The 21566-nt window shown below is 42.0% G+C and overlaps 1 protein-coding gene across 1 annotated transcript; it reads right to left on the reverse strand.

The window, feature by feature from the left end:
- Positions 1-391: 391 nt before the first annotated feature.
- On the reverse strand, positions 392-19138 carry cnstb (consortin, connexin sorting protein b). Its single transcript, XM_069703147.1, has 11 exons — positions 18857-19138; positions 14045-14535; positions 12222-12331; positions 9734-9764; positions 7755-7841; positions 7506-7617; positions 6818-6839; positions 6662-6722; positions 5736-5992; positions 2496-2640; positions 392-2254 (listed from the first exon to the last, which is right to left on the reverse strand). The coding sequence occupies exons 2-11, from the start codon at positions 14130-14132 to the stop codon at positions 2046-2048; spliced, it is 1122 nt and encodes a 373-aa protein (XP_069559248.1). The 5' UTR covers positions 14133-14535; positions 18857-19138; the 3' UTR covers positions 392-2045.
- Positions 19139-21566: the final 2428 nt, after the last annotated feature.

Here is a 21566-nt window from a genome sequence, read left to right on the forward strand (position 1 = left end):
ATTAGTCTAAATATTTCCTCAAAAGAAGTATTGGGACATACGACAGGTGGGACACACAGGTGGGTCAGCCTCTGATAAACTGCAGACACTTAGCAGCCTGCATCTGCCCGGACACATGGTGTTTCTCCACCATGCAGGACTGCTGCAGTATGTGGCTGAATTTGCTATTCAGACAAAATGGTTGCTGATTCCGTGGTGAACAGTGACATCCGGCGGTGGTGATCTGGAATGACAGTTGGGGAATTTGTGGACTGAAAATCCTCAAGAGCTGCCTGCATGCAACACTCAAATTGTAGAAAAAAAAGAAAAAAAAAATCGTAATTATTATTAATTTGAGTATGTTCGGTTTTTTTCAAGGATGACTACTTTAATATTTAAAATCCGACCAAGCCTTAAAAAAGAAAACTCACAAATGTTCCTTATTTAATTGTTTCTTTGACTCCCTTGTGGACACAATTGAACATAAATATTGAAACATTGGGTTGCACAAGTGCAACATTCGTTGGTAAACAATATCCCCAGTGACAATACAAAGGTAACAGTTGTCACTTTGAAAACATCTACAGTTCAGAAGGAGAGATTAAAATAAAAAATAAATTAAACAAAAACATCAGTACAAAGCAAGGATGGATAAAGGGACATGCTGGTCAAATTGAATTTTCTCTATTCCAATGAAATATTAATATTTGCAGGCATGTTGTGTTACTTGAGCCAGCCAGGAAACGCAACTGTTGGTCCTCTAAAGCTCTGCTTCAGGATCAAATAAATGATGCCTGTTTTTTGAAAATGATGTCCAAAGCACAGGCACTTCTTCTCTCTTTTAATGTCATTGTGTATAATATTTGCACACTGAGGGGAAAAGACGGGATTTAACATAAATTTTAGGGTCACACACGAGAGGATGAACATGAAAACATTGAGCACCGGAAGTACAAACACGGGGTAAGTGCCTGAGTTTGTGGAGCGGCTGTTAAATCACTGCATTGCATACTGATAACCATGATGACCACACTGGAATGCACTGTTATAAAGTTGTAGACTAGATATTTTCATACCAAGAGCTAGAGTCCTCTTGAATCTACACAAAAAGCGTCATTCATGCAGGCTGTAATATGATGCTGTGCCTTGTTTTTAATAGGGCACTTGTATATATCGATATCACACACACGGTATAAAGCTTCTGTTTGAAGTGGTCACGTTGCCATGATACAAGGAATGTACTGAGGTAAACACGCAGTAATGAAATCACTCCTATAAAAGGATCATAAAGACTCGTCTGCATCTGGAATCACTGTTTATCCAAAATATTAAGATCTTTAAAATCCTTCTTGCTTTTCAAAATGTGAAACACCAGTTTACTGTGCCTGATAAAAGAGTACACCCCTGCAGTGTACTCGTGTAGCAGAAATGGATCTGCACAGAGCAAAAGATAATATATAAGATATTAAAAGGGGGGGGGGGGGTCATTTGGTCCATCGATGACACTAAAAAAAACATCACACAGGTATGATTCTATTAATTCGAACGACATTTTTTATAAGTCAAAGCAAAATCTGCCGAAAACAAAAGACAAATGCATCCACAGTTACATCTGCTACAACTGTGAGGGAACCAATATAACACAGATCAACTACTGCTGCTGTTTTAATATAAATATATAGCTGAGAGTTGTGAGCCCTCTTTGTGTGGTCTCTGTAATGGCCACACACACACAAAGTAAACATGCGCACGTCATCACGTTTTTCTTCCGAGGTGAAAAAATGTGACCTCTGACAGTTTTTACTGTTTGGTGTTGCTTTGAGCACCAGTTCAGTTCAACATTAATCGTAGTCCGTTCGAGCCGATTCACAAGTCTCAGTGAGACAAAGGATGCGAGCTCTTTTGTTCAGAGCCCTCCGTTTCATTCTCCGGAGAGAAATCACAGCTTCAAACACTCTGGATGGAGGCCTCAGATCAATGCTTGTTGTCTCCACACCGCAGCTTCTGTCCATCGCAGCTCAAATGTCTGAAGGAGCTCTTGTCTGTAACGCAGGTCTCAGCAGAGTCTACGTCCGGAGGGGCAGCCAGTGTCCGAGCCCTTCGAAGAACCTGCGCACGTTCACCACGTAGAAGTCCACGTTGTGGGTGAAGTCGGTGCAGATGTTGGAGTAAGTGTCCACCAGGGTGCAGTAGAGCGCGGTCCCGCCTATGCTGATCACCACGGTGACCAAACACAGCAGCAACAGGATCAGACAGGAATCCCCACCGACCTCATCTGCAAGTAGGAAACGGACAACCGTTAATTTGTGTGTGGTGTCAAAGTGTTTCCTTCTGCAGCATGAAGATTTCACCATCAGTCCTTTTTTTAGGCATTTTAAAGAACCCTCCAATGTTTGTATATAAATGTTGATGATTCTCAAGCTGCTTTCTCTATTCAATCAATACACACTTTAATAAAACCAGAACGATGGAGCTGTGCGATGTTCATGACCGATCTTACGCTTGCTCTCCTCTACCTTGCTCTGTGCCGTCCTCTGGCTCGCTGAAGCGAACTTTGCGTTTGGAGTTCTGTTTAACAGCAGTGTTGCTCGTTGGAGGCAAACCATCCAGAGACGCTCTCCTCCTCTTCAGGATGGACACCAGACCGTCTGGGGACGAGTTCTGACGGTGACAAAGAGACGAGAACGATGAGAACTCGTCGACAGCAAGTTTGGTCACATTATCCATCAACTCCATCATCCCTTATTTCTGTACGGATTGGTTTTATTTTAGCTTTGTTCATCAGTGCTGTTGGTAATGATTGTATTAAGGTAACCAAAGTAATGACAGAGACCGACACATCTCTAAATACATCCAACAGTGAAAATGAACACAGATGATGTAATAATGCCACAATAGTGACGCCAGAATAGCTCCCACTTTTTTTTTTTTTAAGTTAAAACCCAAAGTGCAGCCTTAATCTCTCTGCACCATTTTCATTTGTGTCATTGTCATTCTGAGTGACATGTAAGAACTCAGTAGAGTCTTTAGAGAAAGAAATCTATCAAAAAACATAAACTGAGGTCTAAATCGTATTTTATAAACTGTAGTTGAAAAGTCTTTGGAGATGTAACGTCTGATTCTGACTAGGAGACTTTATCATGTCTCAACCTTAGCGCAATGAACTTGAATTTTATTTAAATGAGGACATTAAAACCCCAGAATGAAATACGAGATCTAACATAGTCAGCGGTTTTCCGTGAACAGGCTCCATCAGCAGGGGAATGGCCGACCTACAGCATGGTCGGCGCTGGTCAACAGAAACCCAGCAGCGTTTTAGATGAATTGGAGCGGAGCCACAGAAGTTTGGCTGAGACGAGTAAACGCAGCGTTGGTGAAGCACAGGTGCAGCAGCACACGAGCACAAATTATTCTGTGTTGGAAAGACTCAGCAGGACGGACTAATCACGACGGAGCATGCTCAGTATGCAAAGGGGGGTCGAAATCAGACGGGAGAAGCTCCGTACATTATTACCATTCATTGCAATACAGAGCTCCTGTGTGAGGTTCGGCCTGCAGTAACAGGAGAAAAGCCTTGCAGACCAAACACCCTAATGAAGAGCTTCTGACCTGTTTGAACCCTCTGAACAAACCGCAGAGCAGAAAGGACTCGCTGCTCCGTCGTATGCTCGCCACTCAAATGGAGTAATCTCTCAAGCTGTCGGCCTCATGTGCTGCCATAATTTATAGGTCAATTATTCTGCGTGGCCAGTGGGTCAATAACATGCTGAGTGTTGCACTGGTCATCACTTTCGCTTCATGCACAGAGACACGTGAGTATATGATGTCTGCCTGTACGTCAGCCGCTCTGGGAGCAAATCACAATTCTCTGCCGGTGGAAATTGTGATATTAAATGAAAATCTGCTTCGTTTGAGGAATCTGTCGGGACGTAAACGTCTGGAAATTTATCACGTGGAGAAAGATTTCACCCAGAACTGTACAGGTCAACCTCGCGATCATGCTGGAGGTAAAATCTCTGGCATTTATCCTGTGAGTGTCCACAATTTCATCTTAATCTGTCCATCATTTGTTGATATTTCAGTCCAGATCAAACTGGTGGACAAACAGACAGGCAGACATCGCTGTCCCTAACGCAATGAAGCTAGCAGGCAAAATCCAGCCAATCATATTTATATATTTGGGAGGGGGTTAGCACATGAAGCAGGACATCAAAAAAAGGTCGTAGGTTTGAAACTGCTGAGTTGGCTGAGGCCTCTCTGCATGTTCTCCCTGCGCCTGCGTGGATTTTCTTTGAGTGCTCTGGTCCAACCAAAGACATGCATGTTGGGTTGATTGGTGATTTTAAATTGCGAATGCGATATAGGTCTTCTCCCACAGTCAGCTGGGATACGCTCCAGCACCCCTGTGACCCCGCACAGGATGAAGCGGGTCCAGATAATGGACTGACGGTGTTGAGTTAGTGATTGGGTTATTTATGTACGAGTGTTAGCACAGGCTGTAAGTCCGGAGTCTGCCGGACAGGAAAGAAGAGCAGCAAACAGAACTGAACTAACAGAAACATTCAAAGCCACCAAAGCATCATAAAACGTCACGTCATTCATATGTTTCTAATGCTTTATTCTGGGCTTCTGAGAGGACACAGTCTTTTTACACATCACATTGTTAACAGTGATCTATTATATTAATGGCTATAAGTTAATGCTGCTGCCTGCAGCTCAGTTTTCTTCAGCAGGTCAGAGTTTAGGTGTTTAGGTTGGCCGAGGACTGAATATATCTTTTTTTGAGAGCTACTACACTTCGACTTGACACGTTTGCGTTAGTTCAGCCTTGTTTGCTGCTGTTTGTCAAAATCCCAGTAGATGTCAGTGTTCCCAAAAACGTACAACTAATTCATAGAAATGTAGATACAAACTATTCCTTCAGGCCTGGCAGCTGTTTATCATGAAATTAGGGCTACTTTTTTTTTTTACTCTCTTTGCTGTTCTTCCCAGCTGGAATTTGCCTGCAGCTCATTCCTCTGAGTTTTGATTTCTAAAATATGTTGGGGGAATTGTTAAGACAAAGGAGGAAGTGCAATCTTGCAAATAGAAAGCCCTCCAAAGCCACTCATAAAATGTGATACAACATTTGCAAAGAAAAGGAGTCCCTCCCTGTAAAACCCTCCGCTGGACTGCATAACAGTCATCGTCCTGAAGCCATCGATGCTTCAGCCTTCAGCCAGGACTGCTTGTTTGGACTCTGATTTCATCCCCACCTCCAGGAAGAGCCAGGCCCCTCCAGCTCAGGGGTTTGAGCCAGGACATGATATCTTGGCTCAGGCCGCCGCTCAATAATCTAACACATTTGGCTGGTTGGACATCCCCAAGAGTGAGGCCACACCAGTGAGCATGGGTGGAGGACGATGATCTCACGGAGGGACCGCAGAGATCACTGAAGGGCGTGTCCCAGCAGAGACAAAGAGCTGGTCAGGATGTGTAGCTGAAAGGAAAAAGTCTTCATTTCCACAGACGGAGAGTATAGCAGAGCGTGAAAACAGAAGAGAGACGAGCGAGGGAAGGAGGAAGGAAGATGGATGCAGATGTAGAGAGAAAGGAAAGAAATCATGTTTGCATTGCATTTTTGTTTTGATACAATTTCTGCAGTCCACTCATTGACTTACATCAAATAATATTAGAAAGTTGACATCCCCTCCTCCTGTTATACTAATCAGCTGTGAAGGCAGATAGACAGACACTAAATAAAAATGGATTCCTACCCCGTCTGTGTGGGACAGTTTGTCCAGGTCGTTCTCTGAGGCCTGGGTAACCCCCGTCGGCCACTCCACCTTCACCTCCTCCTCCTCCGGCGTCTCACCACACTGCTCCTCCTCCTCTTCTACTTCCTGTCCTTCCTCATATGTCCCTTCTCCTCCTCCTCCTCCATCCTCCTCCTCTGTCGGCGGTGAGGGAAGCTCCGACTCTGAGGTCGTGCTTTTCTCTTTTTCTTCATCCCCATGTGTTTCAGGCGTGTTGTCTGGAATGTGGAAGAAACAAACGCCCATTGAGCGATTGATGGTTATTTATGAAGCATTAGGGTAGTTGGTGACTTTACTGTATATTGAAGGAGCACACCCATGTATGTTGAGGTGTCCCTGATTAAAAGGTCATGACACGGAGGAGATCTTTTATAAACATCAACCAGAATTTACACAATTTTGTCTCTTTTCCATTGTAAATAATGAGCTGAAGTGATCAAATGGAGCGTATTCTTGTATTTTTACAGTCCTGCACCATGAGGAAACACCGTCACATCACTTATTGGTTTTGAACGGCTGTTTTGAAACCTCTAATCAGGCCCTTTGGCCTTCACTGTCTTGTTTTTTTGGAGACAAAAGTAATCAAATTTGGATGAACCCCACACTGCCTCTCTTTAAGGGTTTATATCTAAATCACTTATAGAACTATTGTCAGATAAACCATCAGAACACTGATCAGGAGGGAATTTAACTATTGACATTATTTTCAGATCCATTTTATATTCACACAAACATAAGTTAGAATAACAGATGAGTGAACTTCAAGTCTGCGCTTTACAGTGTTTCTTTTTCACACATTCAAATACACACACGACAGAGCTGCCATGCAAGGTCATGCAATTAGTGGACAACCCTCTGGCCCATCTGAGCCACAGCGACTTGTTTACCTTTATCCTGCCGGGATTTTAGCGTCTCATTGTTGGTCTGACTGTCTCTCAGCGTCATGTTCTGTGGAATGAAACAAAGTCAACAATTCATCACAAAGAAAAAGTCTGAGATTAAGAAAACCCCAATAATAAAACAGGGAGGCTCACATGTCTTACCTGTTCCAGACTGATAGATGGTCTGAATTATGGAGACAAAGACAAGAACAGGCAGGCAGAGGGACAGAGAGGTGGAGAAAGATCAAACAAAGTTAATGGTTTGTTACCGAACTTACTAAAAACTTATTCTGAACATTCATCGAGCGTTTGCAACAGACACTGGCGTCTATTCTTCAGCCCAAATCAAACCCACCTGCATCACATGACCGTGGGCAGCAGTAACATACCAACAGAGTCAAAGCATAGGTGGGACACAACAGCGTCTGGCATGCAGGCCTCCAGTATTTGTCTGTGTCTCGCGGAAATTACTATACTGCGGAAATCTTTTCTGTCCTGTCAGAAATATAGATTTTTCCATTCACTCCTGTGTGTTTGTTTTCTTCACTGCATCCTCAGACATTATCAAATTCTTCTCTGGTGTATGACTCCTCGATGTGTTCGAAGCCAATTACAAAAAGGCAAAATGGAGGCTAAAAGGTTTCTGTCTGACAGTGATGGAAGTAAGGGGAGGAAGTGATGTTAGAGAAGAATTTACTGGAGATAGTGAGAGTGGTTCGAGTTTCTGCAGTCTGCACACGAGTCAAAACTTACGAAAACTCCAAATACAGAAAGACATAATGTGACATGATCTGAGTATTTATGACATAGAAATGTCAAAATGTGCGTGACGTCTGCTGCTGTGGAGTACCTGAGGTGTGTTCTGCACATCTGGCTCAGCCTCTCGATGTGTTTCTCACTGAAACTGTCTGTCTCATCAGACCGGCTGCTCTCAGTGTCCTCCTTCTCCTTCCACTGGCTCTCTGGGAACACATATGGAGGTACAGGTGCACACAACATAAATATACATACCTTCTCATTATATATATATGGCCATGAATTATGTTTAGGTTTTTTTAAACAGAGTTTATATTTGGAAGGAAACGGATGCATTCAGTACCCCAGTTCTCCTGCAGGGCGGCGAGGTTGCAGAGCAGACGTTCATGGTAGAGCTTCTCTAGCTGCAGGAACTGGATGGCCCATTGATCTGGTCGCATCACCAGTTAAAGATACAGAGCACACTCTACTACACAAACAGTGATACGATCAATGTAAAAATCTCTGATCAGCAACACCTTTACATAGATTAGTTTTATCATGCTGGCTTTTAAGACTTAGTGGCTTTAATTACCTATAAATTATTTTGACAGTACAAATGTCTTCGGTCATGTTTAAAACACAAATAGAAAAAAAATCCAGAATGATTTTAAAGATAGAAGATGCAGAATACAACATTCATGTAACATTATCCTGTGCAGAAGTGTTCATTTTCATGACACCAAAACAACTAAATGCAAATTTGGACTAAAATTTAGCAGGCTGGTGACTCACAGATGCACCTTTCTATAAAACAATAACTATAAACAAAGACAAGCACATTGGCAGCAGAGAAAAAGGGCTCAGCTGGCTCATCATCAAAAGCTTGACTTTAAGTCAGTCTGGGTATCAGACTGCTAGCAGCAGCTTAATATGTAAGAACAGAAAATGACAGAAGAAACTTGTCTATTCACCAGATACCATTAAGAATAGAGGCAGAGCAAATCAACCATCCGCCAAGATACATGTGAATAGTAACTGGTCATTTTGAAGAGGTATAGACCAAGGTGTTGACATGTTATAAATAAAAGTAAAAGTACACAAGTATTGGCATCTGAATATCCGCTACCAAAATTAATCATGGCGAATGGTCCATTTTACAATTATAATGTAGGGTTGTAATTAGAAATGAGTTCATGTGTTTACTTTAATGCTACAGCTGGTAAAGTAGGGCTGTTGTTGTTTTTTTAGGTTAATGTGCCACTTTTTTGGGAGCTTAACCTAAATCTGCAAAGTCATTTTTAACTAAGCTGGTCAAACATGACATGTAGTGGAGTAAAAGTGTAAAGTATAAAAAAAATAAAAAATCAAAGAACACTCAAGTAACTGCTCAAAGCTTTCTGCTGTGGTAATAGATGAAACATCGGTAGAATCATGTGTCAAAAAAAGTAAAACCGCCACAGCTAACAATCTGCAGCAGACATGTTTTCTTTAGTGTGAAAACGCATCAATCTGGACAAGGAATGCAACAAAACTTAGATACCTGTGATGTAACGTGAGGCTCTGTAAGCTGTACTGGAAGAGATCACTGTGATGCTGACCAAATGTTTCGATAAAAGGTTAAAGTCGTGCCATTTTGTTGCTTCAGTGGGATTCTCCTGTCACGTTTACATATCAACAACCTGTTCTCCCAGATTCTCCCTCAACAGTCTGCCATGCTGTTGCTGCTGGATATGTTTCCTTTCCTGCCTCCTGATTCCTCTCTTCCATCTATACATTACGAATTCTCTGTCTCTCCACTCACACGTACACATAAATGCACGCCATCCTCCTTGCAGCAAGACAGGCCGACAGATGTTGCCGGGGCAACAGCACAAACAGCGCCAGAGGAAACTACTACTGGAAGCCCTTAGGGCTTTGAGCCAAAGTATGGGGAACACCCAGTGCCTGAGAGGCAAATGAGCAGATAGAAAACAACAACATGACAGACAATGATGTGACCGATAGCCAGCCAGACAAACAGAGGAACAGATGACTGGAGGTTTTTTTTTCCTCTGACATCTTTACAGGTTCAAATTCATTCTTCATCAGACCAGGACAGGATAAAAACAACAACTTGTAAATCCCCCATCTGCTTTTATTGTGGACCCTCACCAAAGGTAAACCCCTTTACAGCCAAACACAGTCGAAGCACTTACACAACAGAGTTGACATGACTCTCCTACATCTTTTTTCATCATTACATGTACCCGTCTGACTCAGCTGGGAAAAATGTCACAATGCATTAAATTCTGGAAAACGTCACAATGCATTACAAGACTCACCGAGCACCAGAAAGGATACAGTCCTCTTTAACCGAGTAGGCCTCTGCAATCTGGAAAAAAAAAGATAATTGATTGGACGGGAGGTACAGTAAGCTGAGTCACACTGAACCTACTCTGTGGTATAAAATAACCGAAGTCATGTGACGGCATTTCTCGGTGAACCATTGTCATCAACCCATGACTCATCAAAGCACCGAGTGGTCTTAAACCACACGTCTTTGTGCTGAAAAATGTCGTCCAACACTAATTAGGGCGTTCAACAAAATGTAGATGTTTTTTGTCTGAAATTCACCAAATCCCATCAAAGATGAGGATCACATGGCGGTGTCAGACCAGGAACCAGCGCCATGCAGACAACCTGTAAGAAATGAAGTCACATGTAACTACTTATGATCCAGATTAACATGTTTTTGTGGCCTTGTTTCCCATCTCCATCACCAGGACACTGTTTCATTTAGTGCATTAAAAAATGGAAAAGTTTCCCTTCCTGAATATAAATCTGTAATTCCACGACACAACATAGTTTCAGGGTTGCAGCTGATAAGTATTTTAATTTATAATAAAGACTGCCAATAACACACGACAACATGACTTTTTGCTTGTTTTATGAGACCCTAATCCTAAGATATTAAATATACTATTTTATATGCATCAAAGAAAGAAAATTATTCTGGAACAAAAAAATATTCGGTATTACTGAATGAAAAATGACTGCAACCAATAAATCATTTTCTATTAGTCAACTAAATCAATTATTGTATTAATCATTTTAGGTATAGTTAGTTTCCAGTTAAGTATTTCTACATTTATTTTGTACCATACAGTTGTGTCTTCAGTGGCCTGTAGTTTCTCCATATTTTTGAATATGTTATTACACCTATCTCTACTTTATACGAGGGGCAATCCAAAACCAATGACTCTCCTGTTTGCATTTGTGACATCAGCAAGGATCTGAAACTTGAGCAGAGAGAGCACACATAAAACTTTGTGTCAAATGTTTTGGGAATAGAAAGATGCACTCTAATCCATCAATTAGGGGCAACACACTTTGAGCAGGCGCATTGTGTAGTTGGAGAACCAAAGATGTCACAGAGCATCCCAGTAGAAGTCGGTGTTGACAGTCTGACGAAGGGGACGAATTCACAACCAAGAAAATCCACCCCGGGTGCTCCGCACCTGGCGCACCTTCTTTGGTCTTGTAGTCACATTCTGCCCTTTTGAAACGTAAATGCCACTTAAAACACCTCGCCCACCTTATCGCTTCATTGCTGCAGGCTTTCTGAAACATTTCAACTGTCTCTGTCACCGATTTTCCCAATTTAACATAAAGTTTGATGGTCGCTGTCTCAAGTCCATGCTGAAATCCCTGGTGAAAAGACTAGTTCTTTTGCTTTAGACAAATGAGCCTTTGACATTTTTCTGTGCACCAAAATAGCAGGTGCTCCCATGTATGACCTAATATGGAGCTTAATTCCTGATAGAGTATCGTAGACACTGACCATGTTTCTGCTTAAGGAGGGCCGTAGTTACATGTAGCATCGCTCACACCAACACAACTTCCTTGTCATTTGACTGACATTGTGAAAACAACTCCCACTACGTGTCTGACTCTTACAGTCTGGATCATATAAACTACTTTTTCCGAGTCAGACTGACCTCGGCTGCTGCACATTGCCACTCCTTTTCTGTCCCACTATTTGAAGCAAAACCGTTTATCTTTGGTACCATGATTTCTGCAGTTGGCAGCGATGCAAAGTAAACTACAAGCTCCTCAAAGCTCTGCAACAGTGAGACAAACGAATCCCATCCACAATGCTGTGAGGAAACTGAGATTACAACGTGAAACCGCTGATGTTTTGCGGTGATCCTTTTCAACGACACAGAGCCGGAGGCAAACTATATTTATCACACTGCTAATTAGCATGTCAGTTGAACACCATCATTGTGATCTGAGGCAGGGTGCCGACAAACACATGAACAAAAGAGTTGCCAGTTCAATTCCTTGCACCTGCACAGTAGAACATAATGTTCCTTTCTACTTCCACTAACCACTGCTGATGTCTCCTTGAGCGATGCATTTACAGAGGGTGACTTTCAGACAGCGGACTTTTTAAATTGTAAACCAAGCCGTATCTTATTACATTTGCTGGTGGTGAAACTCTACCAGGCTTTTCTGATCCATTTCCGAGGCACCGGCTTTGTTATATTTGTCTCCGCTAACAGAGAAAAGATAAGACTTTATGAGCAGTGCAGAAGGACCGCCACGCAGAAACAAGATATACTGTAGCTGTAATAAATATATGAGGATGCACACACACACACCCACACACACACAAAGCTTTTCTGTCAGACTAAATAAAGACGCGTAGCCTTCCCTCTGGATTTGGGAGAAGATCTTCGGTTGTTGAGCAACGCGCGCACACACACACACACACACACACACACACACACACACACACACACACACACACACACACACACACACACACACACACACACACACACACCTGGTGAAGGGAGTGTGGCAGCAGCGTGGAGTCACTGTTTTCTCCGAGGGACTGCAGGGAGGCCAGCAGCTCAGGGCTGGGGCCCTGTGGTCCATCTCTGGAGACGCTTCCTAGAAACATAAAACACAAACAAACTCTACAATGAAACATATCAAATGTGTCAAAGGTTTAAGTAACATCATAGCAGTAACCTGCAGCATCTTCACCTTGTAATGTCTGATCCCAGGATCTCTGCTGTTGTGTTACACTTGCTGAATCATCTGTGGTTGGTGTCATCAATCACTTACAGAATGTATTAGCATGAAATTATTACCAATATAACTCATAATAGTCCTAAACCATTTGTATATTGTCTTCTATGGTTCTGAATCGAGCTGCAACCAGCAGTGACGTCCCTCGTTGGTTTGTTAACGGCCGTTATGAAGCTTCAAGTTCGGAAATTGGCCATCGCCATCTTGCTGGCTTGGAGCAGTTTGGACCATATTTGGACGAGCTGGGGGGAGCGAGCGGTGGATCTGACTCAATCTGATTGGAAACCCAATGATACTACGTCCTGCCCACCAATAGCTGTAACCTGACTGCACCACAGACCTGTCAATCAAACAGACACGCCTCCAAAGTAACCTATTTTTAAAGCTTATTTTCAAACTCATGATGGGATTGTTTTAAGATTGACGGCCAGAAAACTAATCAGAAGGAGCGAGTTTAGCTAGAAAAAATTCTATTGACTGATCATTTTAGGAGACCAGTTGAATAGGAGTCTTTGGAGCTGGAGGCTTTTTGGAGCCAACCTCTAGTGGCACCTGGTGGTATTACAGCTTAATGCACTTCTGCATCGGCCTCATTTTTCAGACCCGGAAGCTACGTCCACTTTCATATACACTCTCTGCTCTAGAGTATCTTTGTCAAGTCTCCTCCCCCCGCGATGATGTCATCAGGGTTATCTCAGTTTTGGTGTTGGTGTTGGGAGTTTGAAAGACTTGAGCATCTACCAGGCAGGGGATGTCTGACAACGTGATGCTAGCGGTTGAATCATGGGAATCATAGGATCCAGCATTTTTGCAGCTTGACTGACAAAAAAGAAATTCATCATAAAGAACACTACTCCATTTTTCAGCGAAGGCTTGGTTCACGGTTAGGGTAAGGCTCATGTTAAGGTTTAGAGTTGGGAAAATCCTTGTGGCTACAATAAGTCTTCAGGAAATGAATGTAAGTCACTGTGCGTGTGTGTGTGGGTGTCATCTCCAGGGGATACGCTACGTGCCTAACCTGACGGGCAAAACCTCAGCAGGTTGCTATTGGTGACAGCCTGCGAGCCCCTCGCCTGCCACCGTCACTGTGACAATTAGTCACGATTAGCTGTAGCCAAACAGTGCAGCACTTATGTAACAGCGCTTATCAACTTCAGCTGTATAGCACAGGACACACATCTAAGAGTATCGGCCTTGGCTTCCTCACAGCTTAGTATCATCCTGATCATCTTAAGCTCTGCTTTTTCCAACCGTGGTCCACAGATGGATGATAAGCTTTGAGTTGTTATGAAAACCTTTCAATCAGTATTCCTGTACAGATTGTGTGCTCTCCTTCTACTTTGCTGTGACTCCACTGTGCTATGAGATTAATAAAGTCAGTCAAGGGTTGTTAAAGGATGATGTACAATCTCTGAGAGGCATTTTATTGAATGAGCCATACATTTTTTGAGTGTCATTCCCACCCACAGTAGCTGATATACTGCACAAAGAGCTGAATCCTCCAAGGTGCCAAGAGAAAAAACACAAAGCAGTTGTATAATGCACACAATAAGAGAAAGACAAGTACTCTACCTGTGTCGCTGTCGATGAACACCCCTTCCGCTCTCTGTGTAGCCCCAGTTTCGGGACCTTTGAGCGGGCAGGTGTTTTTGTTACCCATCCCTTCTCCTTCCCCTGAAGCTGCTCGGAGACCCTCCAGCTGGCTCTCTTTTTTCCAGGCCTTCCTTCTAGGAGAGAGATCAGTGAACTACTTGAGAAAGTTTGTGCGGCAGTAAGTTCCCGGAAAAGATTCAAGGGCACCTCGAGCACTGGTAGTTTTAGTTTGAGATCAGTCTTGACAGAGCATGTGATTCAATCCTCCATCACCTCCCCTGGGTGGCCAGAACAGAGAGGTTTGAAACGTCCACCACTGTCTACGAAGGCAGGGCTGTGGAGGATGTAGTTCCCAGCTCTCACAGGCTTTCTGCCGTCCTCCAGTCCTGTGTGGTTTATTTATTGCGCCTCTTCTATTTTTTTCTTCCACACCGGACTCAGCGTAGCTTCCTTTCCTTCTCCCCAGCAAGCTGTCAAAAAAATTAAGGCCATTTTTAAAAAGAGAACATCATATGCCGCATGCATGCAACGCGTTGTCAGAAGGAACAGAGGAAGAAAGAGTTGGATGCAAAGAGAAGCAGGACTGCTGGTGAATGGCAGTTATGTCATTGACTAAATGGGTCGTCTTTGTGTCTAAACTATGACTACCAACTGAGGCATGGTAGAGTGCTCCCTTCTGAATGAATCTTGGGTTGAAAATAACGTCATAGTCGACTGTGTAGAAGAACAATTAGCAGTGAGTATGTCACAGACAGACAGCACTCTGTGCACTATTTATAATCCAGAGTCAGTTCTTCCAACATAAAGGTCTTAACGTTCAGGATGACATGTGTTCTGGCTCTATCCGTAAATATCTCAAAATATTGTAGAGAGCCATTAATGTTTGGACAAAATTGCTGCCAGTCCATCACATAATTGGATATTTCAGTCTGGATTTAAGTGGAGGACCCACAATGTCAACGGGCATACCTGATGTCACGTCGGTAGCACAGCGAGAACGTGATCACTTTCCACTATTCTCTGGAATTTTGTTGACTGAAATGATCAATTATTAAAAAACATTATAATAATAAATGGATTTAACATGAAAATAGAAAAAAAAATTGAAAACAAAGAATGGGATATTAATACAAACTAACAAATATACGGGTTTTTTTCCAAATACAAAGTACGGCCAACTAGCTAGTTAATCAGCTGATAAGTGTTGAGTTTTAAAGTGCTATCTAGCTATTTTTCCATGTTTGTATGTCTTGGCACCAAAGGGCGTACTCATCTCAGCATTTCATAGAAACCCTCTAAATCTTCCTAAACTCAGCAACTAATAATTCACCGAGTGAAGTTTCAAACACACAAAAGGTGTAATTCACCCATCAGTCCACTACAACACATCGTGTCAGTAAGGTGCCTTCGGCTTAGCCAACAAAACACGAGTGGTTTGGTTCAGGAAAAACTACCTGGTTAGGAATAATAATCTTATGTAATCTATTCTAAATAAAATGTAAAGTAATGTTACATACATCACGTGAGTTACTTAATGTACATTACGCAAGTTAAATACATTTTACTATGTAAGTAAAGTTACATTTCATTAAAAAAAAAAATCCAGGTTGACTTTTGCTTCCTCACAGACTCGAACGCAGGTCTCCTCTGTGAAAGTCCTGCGCTTGCTCCATCCAACACCTTCGATATCTTCCCGACACTGACTTTATCACTCTTCGTACTCCGTCACATGACCTCCTCCCTCCACAGTCATACATACAGTACGTGTTCTTTTCACGCTTAGACGAGGCAGAACATGACGCTGACATAGTGTCCTCGAGTGAACTGAAGGGTGTATTAGACACTTTGCTGTGATACATGATACAAAATCATATATGGTATTGCATGAAAGTGTCAAATATATAAAAGCTCCATTTAAAGGCCATAAACTGATGTTTCATCCAGATCCATGATGCCTGACAAGCTAGGGATTAAGTGTTTGACCTACAGCTATTTCCCATCAAGTTCCCAAGGGTTTACCTGCAATGGTGGACAAAAGGCTGACATTATCAGGAAGAATGACCTTTTACAGGGAAGTCGCTTTAACCTCTAACCAGTCCTGTCACTGACAATTATCCAGAGAAACCATACACGGCTTTGTGAAGGCTTTGGGATTTTTTTTTAGACCTTGTTCCATCTTGCCAGTTTAGTTTTTCCTCCTATGACGGTTTGAGAGGCGATCACCGTTTTAATGCTACAGACCTGCGTCCATCTGCTCAAATCACACCTGGTGCAGTTTCACACACAAACTCCTCTACAGGCTCCCAAATACAGTGACCTCATCTCTGCATTGGTTGAGAATGAATTAACTATGGCTGCCATGCTGTAGATAAAAGATATTTCCGCCTCATGAAACTTGCATTTTCAGCCCGAGTGGTCCGAGAGCACGAAAGCTGTGTGATACTAAGCTTCCACGCAGCATTTTAGCAGTCATGTGAACGTCGTGAGATCTGCAACATGAAATGTGACACAAAGTACAAATGCCGGGAGCAGAGACTGACTCATAGGATGTTTAGCATAACATTAAGAATGATGCGAGGGAAGGTCAAGTTGAAAATCGATGTTAATTGTACTAAAATATGTTGCGACAGTTGTGGGTTTACTTTTACAGTCTTTTGCCTTCTGAATTGATTCATGCTGAAAACTATCTTTACTAAAACCTTCTACTTTGTACAGTACTTGACAGTGTGGCTGGCTGCTAGCTCTAGCTTCAGATTTACTGTAAAGATATGAAAATGGTATTGATCTTTGTATAAACATAGTTCCAAATATCTCAAATTATTCTTTCTTGTCCATCAATTTTCTTTTGTGTTCTTTTGAATGTTAATTAGTTCTCTTCTCCACGTGACATTTGCTGTTGCCTTTACTTTTCCTCGCCAAGCATATAAAGGAACCGATGGTGGCCATGATGAACACATAAGCCCTCTCTCGAGCCCAGGTTTGGTTTCTCCATTATGGGCTACTGTAGAAACATGGTGGTGCAACATGAGGTGGTTCCAGAGAACAGGAACTTTTTCATAGTTGTAAGAACTGCAGAAAGAAGTACCTGCTTTTTTTTTTTTTTTTTTTGCTGAAACCGACAACCATTGTAGTTAGAACTTCATCTTGAGGGACTTTTTTAGCTCCTATAGGACATATGGTGACTGGTTCATTGCTTTACATTGCCATCCGACAGCCTTTATCACAGAAATAACTAAAACCGTTACATCACTCAAAGGCGCCAGATTCCTTTGTCAAAAACAGTGATTTTGCCTGGCAGAACTTGAGAGTTGCTGGTCTATAGTTTGTAGAGTTGCAACAAATCATATTTTAGCCAACAGACCAAAGATCCACCTAAAACAATCTGTGTTAGTTTAAGTGTATGTTATATTTAGAATACTTTCACCACTTGACCTTTCTGTCACACAGCCCTTTCAGACGGGGAACTGCAACAATGAATCGCGCTCTTCAATGCCACCAGACTCATTTGATAGAAACGATCATTTTACCTCGCAGAACACGGGAGTTGCTGATCTACCGCGGCCTCAGTCAGTTTGTTTGTTTGTGCTATTGAGTGACTTTTGTGGTGTTTTAACAAGTTATTTGGAATCATAACTAACACCTAAGTCACACAGTAGCCAAGATACCTACTATGAAAGTGTCAAAACATTCCACGGAGAAAAGCACACAGTCCATATTCAACGCCTATGCTGTTTGGACAAGCAGTCTGGACTTCTGCAAGTTTGTGATGTCACAAAACCACACTCATGTCATATGTGCACAGCACAACCCACAGTCCAACCATTTATGCAGAAGAAAATACCAAGCAGTCATTCAGTCGCGGTGCTAGCAAGTTACCAGATCGAAGAAAAGCTGGCCTAGGCGTCCATCACTCAGAGGAAGTCAGCCAATCAGAAGACTGATATCGGTGAAGTCTACCTTAAAACAAAACAGACACAAACAGCCTAGTCGTGGTAGAGATTCAGCGGGAAGCTTAAGACAGAAGATGTAAAAATGTATTCAGATGGTTGGATGGATGTCAAGACTGCAAAAAAAGAGTGTCAAATATGGGACCTTTAAGTTTGGCTTCAAACGCCTCTGAAATAAATAACAATGACGGCAGCCTGAAAGGTAGAAAGAACTCTCCAAAAAAAAAAAAATGTTGCTTAAAAAGAAAAACACCATTAATATGCGCATTTGATATAATCCTGACAAAACTACATGCATCTTGCTGCTGTTACTGCCTCTCGCAGCTGCGAAGAACAAACGCAGCATTTAGTTTGTGCTGTTCTTACTAAAGTTGACTGTCGAGTGGTTTCAATTATTTCCCATTAAAACAAATGTCGCACAACTGGGTGGCCGCGTGCGTGTTGTGCACGTGTCTCTGACGCTTTCGTGCACAACGAACCCTCGCGCTCATTAAACGTAATTTTTTTTTGTTTCTACCCAGATGACATTTCCACGAGTCTTCCTCATTTATTTATTTTGTATCACACATGACATGGACATTAAGGCTGTGAAGAGGCTGATCTTACAGAAAGAGCACCACAGCATCTATATGTCCGCGTGTCTGTAAAGTAGGCTGTAGACTTTACTGCGTTTCTGGCGTTACTCCTCTTTATTGTCGTAACAAATTTCCCATATTGCTGTGAAACCCCTCTAAAACGTAAATTACCCAGCTGTTATTAAAAGAGACCGTCTATCGTCTTCTTGTAAATTCGTAATAACACGGAATACACAGCTCGGGTCTGAGGGATGGAGAGATGTACTCACTGCTGGGTGATGTCTCTCAGTTTCGCGTCTGGACATCAACGCCCCGAAACAGCGTCGCGGTGTTTTCCCCCCTGTTCTCCCCGTCGGCCTACAGCAGCAGCCCCGCAGACCTCTCTCTGTCAACCGTCCGCCTATCACACTCTCTCATGCTTCTTGTTTACGGATTTTTTTTTTTTTTTTAAATTTCTGCTTCCCCTCATTTCAGAAAAACACAAGTCCTACATGACATGTTTATTTCTTGACGTGTGCTCGTGGCGGAGGCTGCCATCTTCCGGCAGATGTGTCCCACTGGCTCGTGGCTGTGTCAGCGGTTATGTAACCGCAGATAAAGCGGTCATATGATGGGGTGATGTTAAAATGATAAACCGTGCACCGGATTACAAGGAGAAATGTTCCAAATGTGCATCGCCTGTTCGTTGTATTGTCACGTTTATATAATCAGAATGGATCGATTATTTAAACTGATCAGATTTATGAATTACACGTCAGTCATACTAATTGTGGTATATATTCTGAATCCGTCTATTCTTCTTCTTTGTCATCATGGTCTCACTGTAAGTCTATATACACAGCAAACATCAAATGTTTCAACCTCAAATCCTTTGTCCTTTTGATATGTGAAAATTTGTCACTTTCATACAGAGACTGGATATTAAGGGGACACTTTCCTCTGAACACATCAGCCCCACAAGTCATTTTAAGATGTAATATTGTTTAATAAGAAGCAAATTAGTTGTAGCTATAGTTCAGGTAAATCCCAGGAAATAACACCATGTTCTTCGGCCAAATATTTAGATTGAAGATGTAATAGTTTTGTTACATGTGGTATCATATAAGTAATGGAAAGAAATTTGAAAGAATTAGAGGAATGTGCCAAATGAACACATCATTCATCAGTGAGAGTTTGAATGAATCAAAACACTCGGCTTGTGAAATAATACTCACTGCAATATCACGGGATATTTGTAGGCACCTTAACATCTGTGATATCAATGGACTCTAAACCATTTTTGAACCTGTAGCTTACATTATATATTTTAGCTTTTTTTTCTTTTTTTTTTAAATCATATCAAAATTTTAAACTTCTCAGTGTGTGTGTGTGTGTGTGTGTGTGTGTGTGTGTGTGTGTGTGTGTGTGTGTGTGTGTGTGTGTGTGTGTGTGTGTGTGTGTGTGTGTGTGTGTGTGTGTGGTGTGTTTGTCTTGTGTGGGTCTCATGAAGAGGATTTTCTTGAACTTCAGATGAGGCTAAACAATGAGGAATTGGAGCAGAAAGAGAGGGATTGCAAAGTCAGGCAAGAAAGTGTGTGTGTGTGTGTGTGTGTGTGTGTGTGTGTGTGTGTGTGTGTGTGTGTGTGTGTGTGTGTGTGTGTGTGTGTGTGTGTGTGTGTGTGTGTGTGTGTGTGTGTGTGTGTGTGTGTGTGTGTGTGTGTGTGTGTGTGTGTGTGTGTGTGTGTGTGTGTGTGTGTGTGTGTGTGTGTGTGTGTTTCGCTCCAGTTTGTCTTTCTCTCCTTTAATGACTCCGACTGTATAATTGGGCTGCTTTAGGGCTGAACTCTGCTTGCTCTCATTACTTTTTCACTTCCTGTTGTTGACGTTGTGCTGCATCACATCAACGCAGGAGAGATTTCACTCCCTTTTTCTTTGCGCACGCATCCTTAAGTACACAAACACGCATACATAAAAAAATGCCTCTAATCAGACACACAGATGTGACGGAAGCTCGAGCAGGAACATCATGACGACTTTAATTTTTGCTAATCGAAGGATGTACAGGTTCCAATGTCTCTAAACGAACACAGAAACTAACAGAGGTGTGGTCATTTCATTCACAGTGAAGTACAACATGCTGATTAATAGGATTCACAAAACAAACAGCTTGTGTGTGTGTGCGTGTATGTGTGTGTGTTTCTTGATGTTTGTTGAAGTGCATCGATCCAGGTAGAAATTCTTCTTCACTGCGATGCATCAGCGCATTGTCTCTCATTGGCTCATCAGACATAATGACGTTATTCCTTTAAAGTAATTACTCCTCCATTACACTGAGAGTACAATCCACATTTTCTATTCTTCCCTCTAATGTGTTTTAACAGTCGGTTTATTGATCACCGACCAGCCCTCTTCTGAAGAAACAGACAAGATTCACAATTTTGGTTTCTGTGTCCAGGAGCTTCAGAACGTTGACGGTGTCCTTCAATCCTTGCTTCCCACCAGCAGCCGTTTGATTCTGGAAACTTCCTTCCTTACATCAGTTTCAAATAATGAAATACACATTTGTAATTGCTTAGCACCAAAGTCTATGTACAAAATGGCATCAAAGGCGGCTTATTATTCCTTTTTAAACACCCAGTAGGAAAATAACTGTGATGGACAAACCTCCTCCAAATAAAAGATGACTAATTACTTCCTTAGTGAGGCAGCAGTAAACTTTGTTTGTTCAAGTACAGTATGTTGACTAACTAAAAATTATGATTTTCTGTAGCTCAATGATTCATAAGTAAGAGGAATATTAAATATAAGAAGCAGAAAGAACTTAAAGATCACATTAAAATGTTTATGTATTCTAAATCTAAAGAAAAGCACGATGTCCGCTTTTGCTGCTTGTCAGTGAGTGAATGTGTGTACTTAAGATCTAGGTTGTGAATTTCCCCATAAATTTCTCAAACAGAGGGAAATCAGATGATTAACAAATTTACCAAAGTGCTTCATTTT

This window comes from Brachyistius frenatus, unplaced genomic scaffold (assembly GCF_029030835.1).
Source record: "Brachyistius frenatus isolate BFR_SWC_R1_liver_20210118 unplaced genomic scaffold, ASM2903083v1 Contig_44, whole genome shotgun sequence".
Classification (NCBI taxonomy): Eukaryota; Metazoa; Chordata; class Actinopteri; family Embiotocidae; genus Brachyistius; species Brachyistius frenatus.

What these genes read in the sequence shown, in the direction of transcription:
- cnstb (XM_069703147.1), bottom strand. Translation starts at nt 14,132, where the DNA reads ATGGGTAACAAAAACACCTGCCCGCTCAAAGGTCCCGAAACTGGGGCT. An exon ending in ATGTGCAGAACACACCTCAG is followed by an intron (nt 6,840 to 7,505) that starts GTACTCCACAGC and finishes TCCATAATTCAG; the next exon opens with ACCATCTATCAGTCTGGAAC. An exon ending in AGAGGACGGCACAGAGCAAG is followed by an intron (nt 2,255 to 2,495) that starts GTAGAGGAGAGC and finishes TCCTACTTGCAG; the next exon opens with ATGAGGTCGGTGGGGATTCC.